Consider the following 14,781-nt stretch of genomic DNA (forward strand, 5'->3'; position numbering starts at 1 on the left):
ATGCTTTTTGAAACTATTTTAAACATTTTAATTTTAAATTTTTTTAAACCTCACCTCCTAAACCCTACTCATTAACTCTAAGTCTAGATTAGTTAACTCTATAGGCATAAGTGTATATGTATTTACCTTTTATTAAATTTGTTAATTTCCTCCTTAAGGACTCTTTTTGTGAAAACAAACACCAATAATTAAACTAATTATTAAAAATGTGAAAATAACTAAAATTTATTAAAAATACTTTACTTATTATTATAAATATTTAGTTTCTTTTTCCATACATGTTTAATAATAGATTGACATCTTATGATATTATAAAATAAATTATAATATAACTTTATATAAAACTTAACTATTTACCATTAAAAATGTATTGCCATTTATTTAAAATTTAAAAATGATATTATTATATAATTTTAATATTGTGAAAGTGTTGATTTTGTAAATAATTGTCAGCAACACACAAACTTGCATTTTTACATTTTTTCCACTATTTTTGTTGATTGGTAAAAAAATGTGAAATTGCATTTAAAACGTCATTCCGCCATTTTGTAACCAAACATGACCATTTCTTTTAAATAAAACATTGTGTGTGGTGTGTGTTTAAGTTACTGATACTAAATTTCTGGTGGGTAATATATTTTGATTTTCTTTTGTTTTTATTAATTTTGAGGTATCACAGATTTATAGAAATGGTCAAACTAATTTTAAGTGGATTTGTAGCTTTAGAACAAATTTTCTCTCTAGATATTCAAATGAGACATAAAACATGGCTTCATATCCGCATAGTCATATATGTTTAGTGTCGTGAAGTTATTTCGAATCCAAATCTCCTCGAAGTCCACCTGCACACCTAAACTACCCCATATAGTTTATATTTTGATATTTTCTCACATAATACAGAAATAATATGCGAAGCTCCACTTGGGGGCGGTAGGTCCAAAATATATAATTGTTAAGTGTTAGGATATACATCAATTAAACTGTTCTATAATGCATGTGTTCTAGAGTAGCTAACTAGGACCTTGCCATAGATATTAGAGCGCAAGCGGAAACATGGTTCTTAGTCTAAACTAGTTTTACATTGTGCTAGGATTGCTAGAAACAAGCGGCAACTGATTTAGTTTAACCTAGTGAAGATAGTCAAAGCCGTGCGTAAAGCGTCCTAGAAGGTACGTCGATCGACAACTCAGTAGTTGCATCGATCGACGGGCTGAAAGATGTGATGATCGATAATCCTCAATTAAAATCAATCGACACTTTTTCAAGACCAACAAAGTGACAACTGAGATCTTAGATCTGGCAATAGATTGTCTAAAATTACGGAAGTTGATCGACTATTCTTTAAGTTTGAGTTCTAGAATATCCAACATACACTTAGTCTCTATATCTCTATAATCATGATTGTTTGAATAGAAACCCTAAGTCTAACGTCTTTCATATCTGTTTAAAACCTCCAATCAATCAACCAAGCAATTACTTTACTCACCCCTGCTATTTACATTTAAACCATTCGATCTAGCTTAACCACATAACTACTAGATTTTTTGTGTGCCTTAGATCCTTGTGAATTCGATCCCTAAGTACTACAACTTGACCTCTTATTTGAGAGAGTACAAATCATTCCTTAGGGTAATTTGAGTGATATCAATAAATAGGATTTCAAGTCAGTCAAAGAGCATTCTGGTAATTTGTGATGACTTATGGGCCTAAGTAGGTCTTGAAATATACTCGACCACCTACTTGCAGCGGTGTCGACCGACACCAGAGTCGACCCTGACCCAAAGCAAATGAAGCATGGATTTCCAGCTGTCGATAAATAAGTAAAATATCAGCCACATATTTGTTAAAATATGTGTTAGTCTAGTGGTTAATACGGCTGTTGACACACATCCCAAGGCCAGGTTCGAGGCGCCCCTCCTACATTTCGGCCACATTTTTTGTTTTGGCTTGTAGCCTTTAAATTTGTAGGACCGACTCTGACCGACACCAAGGGGTCAGTGTCGATTGACACTCCATATCTTCCACATCTTCCTTTCGCAAGTCAGACATACCACTCTTCACTGAAACGATCATAACTTTATATCTAACTGTTAGATAAACCTCAAACCACTGGTATTGGAAATATAACTCATATATGCACCTTGTGTTTAAATATGATCTCAATCCCAATGTAAAAAAGTCTCCATCCATAGCTAAACTTCTGACACGTCTGTGCAGTTTTGCACATCAAATAACTCCTAAATCACCAAAGTTTTCCAAACGCACGTGAACTTGAAAAAACTCTAAAATAGACTCCAAACATATATAATAGACTCTAAAAGGACTTATTCCATGTCTAGAACTTGTAATTTTCATGGTATAGCATATTTTATGTTACAAAATAAAATATATTTCATGTAAAGTTATGAAAATTCATAAATTTAGTAATCCCACCATGCCCAAAGGAGCATGTCTTAACCTAATATCTATTAAATTTGCTTATATGTCACTCAGATATACGAAGTATTTTTAAAATATATATAAAGAAATCACTAACTCTTTTAATATTTCATTTCAAAATTCTATTTCTACTTTTTGAGAAAATTCTATTTCTACTTTATTAGATGAAATTGTCTTTTTAACACTATTAGATCAAATTGTCATTTCTCATTGATATTTATGTTTATTTTCTAAATATATTATATAAAATCTGAATCTGTGACTTAATTGAATTTGGTTTTTTATGCATATCAAAAATACTTAAAATAAAGTTAAATATAAATGAGTTAATTTTTATTAACTAAAATAAAACAGAGATTGTGATTCTTTTTGTCAAACTAGATCCGTTGATATCGAAATTTGAAAAGATGCATAGATTAAATTAGACATGTTTCAATTTTTGATTCATCTATAAATGTATTTATATGTCTTTCTAATTTTTAAAACACCATTATTTCATTATCAAAGATGAAATTTGCTTTCAAACCTTGGTTTATTAGTTTCGTTATGCTCACAATTCTTATATTCGGTTTGTATTTAAATTTACAGCTTTATTAATATATTATATAATCATTCAAAAATAAATTTCTGTTTTATGCCATTTATTTTATATACCTACAAAGATTATATGTTTAATTCTATATTATTGAGTTTAATGATTTTCCTAGAATAATGAATGATAAAAAGGATATATATACTTTCAGTTTTATTTATAAATAAATATGCATAAATCTCTCTAAACATATGTTTTACAAAAAATGATTTTTTTATATTTTAAATATGAAAACTAAGGTTATGTTTTATTATTATAATAACAGGAGAAACGACGATTGCTCGTAAAAAAATGGTGTCAAACAGAAGTAAAAGAAATCAAAAGATATACATGTACTGCCAGTAGGTGTCAATCCGAATGTGCCAAAAGGAATATATGGCAAAGTTATTGTGCGAGTGTAATAGTGTGTTATTGTCAACATAAATGCGATCGCTGAATTTTTATCTACATTAAAATTCGAATAATATTTGTAATAATACTATGCCTATGTCATAGAAAAAAATAAAAGTACTAATAAATTGTTGTGTGTTTTGGCATAATAAAGTGTACTAAGTTACTGAATACATAGACAAAAAAAAAGTTGCTGAATACAAATATAAATAACAAATATTGATACATGTATCTTCTTTTTTCTTTTTGTTGTAAAATTGCATAAATTAACAAATATATATATATATATATATATATATATATTTATTTATATATGTATATTGGAATTTGTTATTAATTTTATTTAAAATTGAAATAAAAAATGGTAGAAGCTTCACACATGTCTTCCTCCAATGTCGTTTGAGGAAGAAGAAAGGAGGAGGAGACATTCGAGCACACACTTCTCGTGGCATGTGAGATCTCCGGAATTGAACTACATACGTGGGATACAAACCATGGGATACAAGTGTGGCAAATGGGTTCAGTCCGATAAGATCTGATCCGGCAGACTGATACAGAAATAAGAGTAATTTTTGGATTCACCCCATAGGGTGAACCTCTAGGTTCACCAACCAATAGGATTTCATTATTTCAAATACGATATCTTCTAAAAAGGATACAAAATATTGTCAAGTTATATTATGTTTTTAAAATAAAAAGGTAAAAAAAAATAATAGTTACAAAAAAAAAAGATTTTTTTTTTAAATATTGTTAACGTCGTCAGCAAAACACTAAACCCTAAATCCTAATCCCTAAACCCTAAATCCTAATCCCTAAACCCTAAATCCGAAACCCTAAACCTTTGGGTAAATCCTAAACCCTTGGGTAAATCCTAAACCCTTGGATAAATCATAAACTCTAAATCAAAAACACTAAACACAAAAATCCTAAACCCTTGAATGTTTTAGTGTTTAGTGTTTTTGATTTAGTGTTTATGATTTATCCAAGGGTTTAGGGTTTCGAATTTAGGGTTTAGGATTAGAATTTAGGGTTTAGTTTTTTCCTGACGACGTCAAAAATATTTTTTGTAATTACTACAATTTTTTTTTATCTTTTTATTTTAAAAACATAATATAACTTGACAATATTTTGTTTCATTTTATAAAAGATATCAAATTTGAAATAACATAATCCTATTGGTTGGTGAACCTACAGGTTCACCCTAAGGAGTGAGCCCAAGAATAAGTCCAAAAATAATGACTTATTCTTAGGTCCACCCCCTAGGATGAACCTTTAGGTTCACCAACCAATAGGATTCTTTTATTTTATATTCGATATCTTTTAAAAAAGGAAACAAAATATTGTCAAATTATATTATGTTTTTAAAATTAAAAAGTAAAAAAAAAAAGTAATAATTACAAAAAAAAATATTTTACGTCGTCAGCATAACATTAAACCCTAAACCCTAAATTCTAATCCCTAAACCCTTAATCCTAAATCCTAAACCCTTGGATAAACCCTAAACTCTAGGATAAATCCAAAACTCTAAATCAAAATCACTATACACTAAAACATTCAAGCGTTTAGGGTTTTAGTGTTTTTTATTTAGAGTTTAGGATTTATCCAAGAGTTTAGGGTTTACCCAAGGGTTTAGGGTTTACCCAAGGGTTTAGGATTTACCCAAGGGTTTAGGATTTACCCAAGGGTTTAGGGTTTATCCAAGGGTTTAGGATTTAGGATTTAGGGTTTAGGGATTAGGATTTAGGGTTTAGTATTTTGTTGAGAACATTAAAAATATTTTTTTTTAATTTTTTTTTCTGTAACTATTATCTTTTTTTTATTTTAAAAACATAATATAATTTGAGAATATTTTGTTTCCTTTTTTAAAAGATATCGAATTTGAAATAATGAAATCCTATTGGTTGGTGAACCTAAAGGTTCACCCTAGGGAGTGAACCCAAGAATGACTCAAAAATAATATGCTGAATTAATAAATATTTTAATAAACTTGCAAGAAATTGCAGAGAACCCCTGATAGCTTCCTCATATCGTGTTGGGGTGCCATCTTTCTACCTCTTAATCTCTTATCTTGTTGTGGACATTTATGGACCATGCGTATATATTGCTACGTTTATTTTATTTTTTTTGGGAGTCAAGACCATGCATTGAGTTACTGTTTTCACTTTTCACTAAAAATGTTTATTATATTAATCCAATAATTTATACGAAATCTGACTGGATTCATTATATAAAGAAGACAATAAGGCAGAGCAAAGGATTTTTCTCTTTAAAGTTATATTGAGATTAGATTCCCTCACATTTACATACAACCAAGAGAATCTGCCAATCACCCCCATGTCCCATCCTTTCTTTCCTTCAAAAAGATATATACTTATATGCGCTTAATTATAGAGATTTACAAGAACATATAATTTTTTTTTTTTTGAGGAAAGGCTTTCAAACATACATATAAAATTTTCAAACGGCTAAATATATATATATATATATATATAGATACATAAACAATATTTTTTATAGAAGTGAATACATATTAATAAATATCCATTGTGAATCCGTTATCTGATTCATATTCACTTAATAAAAAGTACTTATCGGATACCATGTATCATTATTCTTAAATTATATATGAGACGTACCAATTATGTACCCTTATACGTATCATATTTCTTAAAGAGTTTTTTTTTCTTTTTGAAAAAAAAACACAAATCAGAGTTAGTAACATGTAAGAAACTCGATAACCAGATGAATATTTCTTAAAGAGTTTCTCTTTTGAATTTTATAATCATGGTTTTGAATTGTATATATGTTTCTCAATTCTGATAATTAAACCGTTCCATCCTTTATTTTGTTGTAGATGCAGGTAGATGGAGCTAGATTTTTTGTGTATCAAAAGCTTGATTTGGAAATAAGATTCTGAGAAAAACCAAAAATTTCAAAGTACAAAATTGTATAGAGCATTAATGATGAAAATCAGAAGAAGAAAAATTCAACGATTGGTATAACATTTGACGACAAAAAAACTAGCCAACAAAAAAGAGATTCAAACAATACAACAGTATATATATATTTCTATCACGTAACTAAAATACAAGTAACTCATGATCATGAGCATCATGAATACAAAGATGCATGGTAGCTTAGAAAATATGTAAACTTACGACATGCGTACATATAGTTTTGGTACCATGCACATAGGAAGTTCATTTTTTCACCATCGTCGGCTATATAAATAAATACATTATTGCTCCGTTTTGAAATGAATAAGGTGTATGAACGGACATATATTGTATATATACAAGTAGGGCAACATTACCGAAGAGCAAGCCAAGATAGAGATGAGACACAACACAACAAACCTTACACTTTTTTCTTTATCACTCTTTTCAGGAGCGATTCTTGTATTTAGACACCCTTACTTAATTATTAAATGCATCACTATCTATCCCGGAGAATTAATTAATGCAATTCGTCTAAATAGACATAGCTTATCATTACATAAAATCCAAAGATTATAGAAAACCTTTAAGATATTAATTAAGTACACTATAAATCTCGAATTATCAGCAAAATACAACATATATAAAATACAATTGTAACTAGGGGTGGGCACTTTACCCGATATCCGAAGTGGCACCCGAACCCGATCCGAAAAAACCGAACCGAAATCCGAACCGAAGTAGCAAAATACCCGAACGGGTATTAAATAAGGAGAGATTGGATACCCGAACCCGAACGGATAATACCCGAACCCGAATGGATATCCGAATATAACCGAACATATGTATAATTAACCTTATGTTTCTACTTTATATCTCTCATTTTATATAAAATATTTATATTGATACTACACATAATTTAAGTTCATATGATATACATACAATTACGGAAAAATGATTTGCTACTCACTTAAAATGCATGTCAAGTTTTTTATTTCAAAAATTAACAAAAAGTTATATCCAAAATTAAAAAAAATAACTAAATTAGTGACTTTTTAGTTTTAAAATGTTATGTCCAAATCTATTAACCATTCAATCTATTAAAAATAAAAAATTAGTTAACTAAAAGTTATATTTTTAAATACAATAAACTTGAGAAATGAAAATTTAATTTTTTTTTTTCAAAATCTAAATATCCGAACCCGATCCGAAATAACCGAATCCGAACTAAAAATACCCGAACCCGACCCGAAGTACAGAAATACCCGAACGGGTTCTAGACCTCTATACCGAAATACCCGAAAATCCGAAATACCCGACCCGAACCCGAACGCCCACCCCTAATTGTATCAATTGATCACCCATCAAATGCTTAAGAAAATGTTACAAGGCTACAACTTTTACGAATCGTGCGAAACCTATAGATGTCGATATTTAATTATTTATAAAGCCACACCTAATCAATATATATACAATACTAAAAGGAGGATATAAGCCATGGAGAAGGTGTTCACGTAGGATAGAAAAATCAATCAATCAGAGAGTCCGAAATTACCATGTCATCTCATTTATTTTCCGTAAAAAATGAAAAAACAATGCGAAGGAGATGATCGAACCCGGGTTAGTATGATATATATATAGGACAGTTACCACTAAGCCATTGAAACTTTCTTGGACACATATACAAAAACCACTAAGTATGTAATCACAAATTCTTATGTACATTTACAATAATATGAATTCAACTTTCAAGATTCCGATACTTTGTTTTGTAAAAAAAAATAAGTAAGTGACTAAGCTAATATATTCTTTGAAAGTGTGAGAACGTTGACAAATATAAAAAAACATAGATTTTTGTTTTCGTGACAAAGTTAATAATTTTGTAAAAGTAAGTTTAACATATAAATTTTCGTGACAAATATGAAAAAACATAGATTTTTGTACAATTTTGACAAAACAACTCAAAACATACTTCTTTAATGTCTTAATAAAATATTATTTAAGGGTGCAATAATTAAATATATTAATTCAATAAATTTTGTAATTTATAGACAAAACAATAACACAACAAATTTTGAAACATTTGTTTAACCTATCGATTTTTTTTCATGAAAATCCAACTAAACAAGATAAAAAACAATTAGATTTACAAATATTTAATTACCATTTTATTCAATTTTGATTAATTTCAAATTGTCATAATGTATCTTTTTGAAGTTACAAATATGAAAAAGCATAGATCTTTGTACAATTTTGACAAAACAACTCAAAACATACTTTTCTAATGTCTTAATAAAATATTATTTAAGGATGCAATAATTAAATATATTAATTCAATAAATTTTATAATTTATAGACAAAACAATAACACAACAAATTTTGAAATATTTGTTTAACCAATCGATTTTTTTCATGAGAATCCAACTAAACAATTATATTGACAAATATTTAATTACCATTTTATTCAATTTTGATTCATTTCAAATTGTAATAATGTATCTTTTTGAAGTTACAAAAAAATAATGTTCTTTCTTTATTACACTAGCATTATATATAGATTCTATATACACAACATAAATATAATATAACAACATAAGCTTGCTTTCCCCGATTCATATGAAAACTTTTTAATTTATCCACCAAAGCAAATTAATTAAATCAATGAAATTGTTAGGATACAGCAAATTAATATATAATTTTATTTTAAATTAAATTATTTAAAAAGTGTATTTTCGTTAAAACAAAATAATAAATAAGTAAAACTGATTTGATGGTAATTTTTATGACATATATATATATATATATATATCAATTCTGTGAAAGAAATAGAAGCTTAATATGAAAAAAACATCTTATATACAAAAAACTCTAAAAATTAACAAAAAAAACTAATAAATTAAACTATGATATCACTTGAAAGCTTCTTAGACCATATTAATAAAGTATTTAAGCGATAATTAGACAAATTTGATTTTTTTTTCCAGCAAAAACTTTATTATTAATTAGCATTAGTTATTTCAAGATGTTTAAGAAATGGTGGACAAAAAAATAGGATGGACATTAATGATATATGAACTATGAATAATACTTTGTGAAGCTGACTTAGATAACATATCTGCAAATCTATTTCCAGTCTTTTTTTATGCCTAAATTTAATTTTTTCAGAGTAGTTATTCCACAAATAGTTCGTATGAGATATTGTTTTGATATGTAGATTTGTTTTTCAATGTTAAGAAGATTGATAAGTGTAAAAATGTCTCCTTCGAATATGATATGTCTATAACCGATGTCTATAACCGAGTCCCCAACATGAGACAAGTTTGTTTAAAAAGTAAATAATTTTATTTTTCTTATATTATATAATCAATATATATTATTTACTGATAATAAAAATATAGTTATTCATCTATCACAAATATCTATGCAAATATGTAAATCAAGTACAACAATCAAACAACATAATGATTTCCACAAAGAAAATTTAAAAAATATATTTATGTTATGTAGTTATATTTTCTATTCTTTAAATAATGTAATATAATATTATACATTATTTTTTTAGAATTGAGAAATACATATATCAGTTAGAAAAATTAAGCGATAATTAGATAAATTTGATTTTTATTTTGTGAGCCAAAAGTTTATTATTAATTAGCATTACTTATTTCAAGATGTTTAAGAAATGATGGACAAAAAAATAGGATGGACATAAATGATATATGAACTATAAATAGTATTTTGTAAAGCTGACTTAGATAACACATATGCACATCCATTTCGAGTCCTTTTTGATGCATAAATTCAATTTCTTCAGAGCAGTTATTCCACAAAGAGATCGTATGAAATATTGTTTTGATATTCAGATTTGTTTCTTGATTGTTAAGAAGATTGATAAGTGTAAAAATGTTTCCTTCGAATATGATATGTATATAACCGAATCCCCAACATGAGACAAGTTTGTTAAAAAGTAAATAATTTTATTTTTTTTATATTATATAATAAATATATATTATTCACTGATAATAAAAATATAGTTATTCATCTATCACAAATATCTATGCAAATATGTGAATCAAGTACAACAATGAACATAATATACAACAATGAACATAATGATTTCCACAAAGAAAATATAAACAATATATATATGTTATGTAGTCTTATTTTATATTCTTTAAATAATATAATAATATATTATATATTATTTTTTAGAATTGAGAAATACATATAATATCTTATCCGCGCGTAGCGTGGTTAAAAAATCTAGTCATATATAATAAAACAAAAACTCATTTACACATAAGAAGAAAAACAAGAGAGCAAATTAAAAGTAGGACCATGTTGAGAATAGAATATATAACGGCAATAAAAATTGCAAGCACAGAGAAAATAGGTATGCACATACGATATGTGTCCATTAAGATAGATCGATGTCCATACAACCAAAAGCGAAGTGTACACAATCTCTTTTTTTTGGTCTGATCTTATTGCCTAATAGATCGAAGAGAAAATAAAACGACATTATAAAGGGCAATGTATACTAAAAAGTGGTGTGAAATCGGGAAATGATCGAAGAAAGACAATTAATAATGAAAATTTTAAATAAAGAAAAAAGGAAAGGAAAGAGGAAAGGGTCAAGAGAGCATATATTCCCTTCTCCAACAGAACCCCACTCATGTTTCCAGATATGGAGTGAGAGGAGAAAGAAAAAGAATAACAGCAACCACTCCAAAGATTTGTATATAAATCCTCCATATCTTTGCCAACAAACCCAACAATCTTTGAAAACAAATAACCCTTTCGTTTTTTATTTATATCTCTTGGGTGGCTTGTTCTTAATTGTAAACTCTAGAGAGAGATTTGTATGTGTTTATATATTAATGGAGAGCAACACTAATAATGGTAATAATCACAAGGCAAAGGTGAGTCTTGTGTTGTCAACAGATGCTAAGCCCAGACTGAAATGGACTTGTGAGCTTCATCAGAGATTCATCGAAGCCGTTAATCAACTCGGTGGACCTAACAGTATATATTTTGTGTTTTTTTTCTTCTTTTATTCTTAGTCTTTTTTTTTTTTTTTATTCTTAGTCTTTTTTCATTAACTATATTTCTTGATGATTTTTTTTTTCGTTTGTTTTGTTTTGTATGTTGCAGAAGCAACACCTAAGGGTCTGATGAAGGCTATGGAGATCCCTGGGCTTACCTTGTATCATCTCAAGAGCCATTTACAGGTTATTAATGTTTATCAGAATCTTTGATTGGATCAGTGGTTTTAGTTTTTTTTTTTTTTTAAAGATCAAATTTTGATGATTTTATATTGATCATCTTTCGACAGAAATATCGGCTAGGGAAGAGCCTAAAATTCGATGATAACAAGCTAGAAGGTATAAGAATCTTTTTTATTTCCATTTATTATAACACTGATCATGATTCTTGAATTTGAACTATGATCTGACCTAATAGGGTTAATGATTCTGTAGATATTATTTCTTCTTATTGATGATTTACTTCTTGGTCTAGCAGTTTCCTCAGCTTCAGAAACCCAAGAAGCTGAGAGTAAAAACGATTCTGGAAATTTTAGAGGCAATGTCAACCAAGAAAACAACGATCCAGCTAACGAGTAAATTAATGATCATCGTAACAGTAATATCTTCCATAGGTAGATTATTTCAATAAACTGAAAATTAATTGATTGGTTTATTTTGAAGCAGAGGCTTGAAAATCACGGAGGCTCTACAACTGCAGATGGAAGTTCAGAAGAAACTTCATGAACAAATCGAGGTAATAAACATCAATAAAATCTTCTAATTAAGCCAGAACAAATAAGTATCTCTTTGGGGTCTTAAAATTATTTGGTTTCAGGTTCAGAGGCATTTGCAAGTGAAGATTGAGGCACAAGGAAAGTATTTACAGTCAGTTTTAATGAAAGCTCAACAAACTCTCGCTGGCTACACATCTGCCAGTCTTGGCATGGACTTTGCTAGAAGCGAGCTCTCTAGATTAGCTTCAATGATGAATCCGAGTTCTTCCTTCTCAGAGCAAACGCAAGTGGAAGATTACGAAGAAGAAGGATTCTTGTGGTGCAAGAAACCAGAAAACAGAGAAAAAAGACAGCCAAGAAGTTCAGTTGAGAGCTCGCTGACATCTTCAGAGAGCTCAGAGACAAAACTGAATAATAATAACGAAGAGAGGAAATCGATGGAGCTTCCATTGATGGAGATCAAATCAGAAGCGATGATGGCGAAGAAGACTAAGAGAAGCTTAAATGACGTCCTTTGCGTGGAACATCAGCCTCTAAAGAAAAGAGATTTTGGAGTTGACGATGATGATGAGCAGCACTTGAGGTTGAGTTTGAATAGTTACAAGCAAGACATGGGGACGTGTCCAAACATGGACTAGGGTTTAAGTGAAAAAAAAACATTAATATAAATATTTTAAGAAAATCCAATATACAAATATGCGTAGATTTCCATAGATAATATAAATTCAGGGCGAAGAACGCATGGGAATATACATGAGTCAACATGATTTATAATATAGAAAAAAAAATGTGTGATATGTGTGTACAGTTTAGGTGGGGAGGTTTGTGGATGTGGTAAAGGCGGGAACTTTTTATGATCAATGAAAGAAACAAAATGATTAGAGTAGAGTGAGCTTTTATTATTATGTCCCGACCATGATAAGCATGTAGGCTTCTCATCAGTGGTTATTTTATGACAAGACAAACCATATTTACCTGAGGTCTCAAAAATAAATTCGAATACCTTACTTAGTTATAAATAAATGTTTTTTCTTCGGAAACCCCATGTAAAGGTGGTAATACTAGTTATGAATCTTTTGTAACATAGAGGAAGCGAGTCACGTGTTCATGAAAATCTTATCATTTTGTTAAATAACATTTTTTATTTTGCAAAATTTGTGGAAATTAAAATAATTTTTTTTTTGTTTTAAATAGCATTCTCAACTTTGTTTTGATGGTTTTTACTTCTAAATTGACATAAACTTACTTGCGTTACCACAATTAGACATCTAATTTGACATAAAATTAGAGTTGACAGGGCTCGTGGACTAAAAAAAATCAAACAGAACGAAACCGAACCGAACCTAAACAACACTTTCTAACCATTCGGTTGCATATGTGTCAATTCAGATGGTTCAGTTTGGTTTGGTTTTAAACCGAAATGAATCGAAAAACAAAATATTTGTTTAACTAGATTAACTGTATATACTAATAATATTCAAATTTAAAATATTTAACTATCTAATAAACAAATAAACATAGTTTTAACGTTATATCAAAATGAATAAACATAATATTTAACAGTTAAAGTAAAAGAACATGAATTTCTTACACTGTCACTACAAGAAAACACCAGAATTCCAACGACAAATATCGTCGGTATGTCCTCGGAATAACGCTATTCCAAGGATATACCGACGAGAATTGTCGTCGAAAAATTCTCGTCGGAAAGTAAAATTTCCTCGGAATTTCCTCGGAAAATTCTGAGGGAATACCGAGAATTAAAGATTCTGAAGACATTCCGAAAAAAACATTTCCTAGGACTGTTCGTCGGTATCTCCTCGAAGCTTTCCGATGAAACGGTCCTCGGAAACATTCCGAGAGAAAAGAGGTATCGGAATATTCCGACGAACTTCGGCCGTCGGAATATTCCGAGAAACCTAAGCCGTCGGAATATTCCAAGGAAGTTTATCCGTCGGGATATTCCGAGGATCTTCGTCCCTCAGAATATTCCGAGGAAGTTGTTGTCGGAATATCCCGAGGGATACACTTCCTCGGAATATTATCAAAATTAATTTATTTTTAAAAATTAAAATTTATTTATTTTATTTGAAATTCAAAAATATAAAATTAAAATATAAAATGACATGTCATCAAAACCGAAAATCTACCTATGATATTTATATTAGGCTCAAAAATAATAGTATTAAATTATTAGATACATCTTCTACATTTTAATTATGATGTTTACATTTACGTTTAAAATATGAAAAAGTAATAATCTAGTATCAAATGATAATTTTTTATGTTTTATAAATTATATTTTTAAATCAAAATGGAAATGAATTAAAATCAACTCGAGTGAACTAAATAAACACAAAACAAACCGAATCAAACCGAACACAAAACCAAACTAAACTAATTTTGGTTGATTTTAAATTACAGTTTTTTATATCCAAACAAACCAGACCAAACTGAACGCGAATTTAAACTAATATACACATCCCTAGTTGACATCATTTTACTTTCAAATTCACAAAAACTTATCGTTGGTAACTTTTTACTCACAGTTGATAAATTATGTCATCACGTTTTCTCAACTAAAATTAACTAACACATATATATAAAGTTGTAAATAAATTCATCCAGTTTCGAAAATTTAGAAAAAAATTTGGAAAAAGTCT

The 14,781-nt window shown here is 28.8% G+C and overlaps 1 protein-coding gene across 1 annotated transcript; it reads left to right on the plus strand.

Annotated features, from left to right (window-relative positions):
- The first annotated feature begins 10,997 nt into the window (after nt 1-10,997).
- On the plus strand, nt 10,998-13,004 carry LOC106420744 (myb family transcription factor PHL8-like). The gene is made up of 6 exons (XM_013861592.3): nt 10,998-11,382; nt 11,512-11,588; nt 11,693-11,741; nt 11,881-11,977; nt 12,069-12,138; nt 12,220-13,004. The coding sequence occupies exons 1-6, from the start codon at nt 11,238-11,240 to the stop codon at nt 12,754-12,756; spliced, it is 975 nt and encodes a 324-aa protein (XP_013717046.2). The 5' UTR covers nt 10,998-11,237; the 3' UTR covers nt 12,757-13,004.
- Nucleotides 13,005-14,781: the final 1,777 nt, after the last annotated feature.

The sequence above is a fragment of the Brassica napus genome, chromosome A2 (genome assembly GCF_020379485.1).
Source record: "Brassica napus cultivar Da-Ae chromosome A2, Da-Ae, whole genome shotgun sequence".
Taxonomy (NCBI): domain Eukaryota; kingdom Viridiplantae; phylum Streptophyta; class Magnoliopsida; order Brassicales; family Brassicaceae; genus Brassica; species Brassica napus.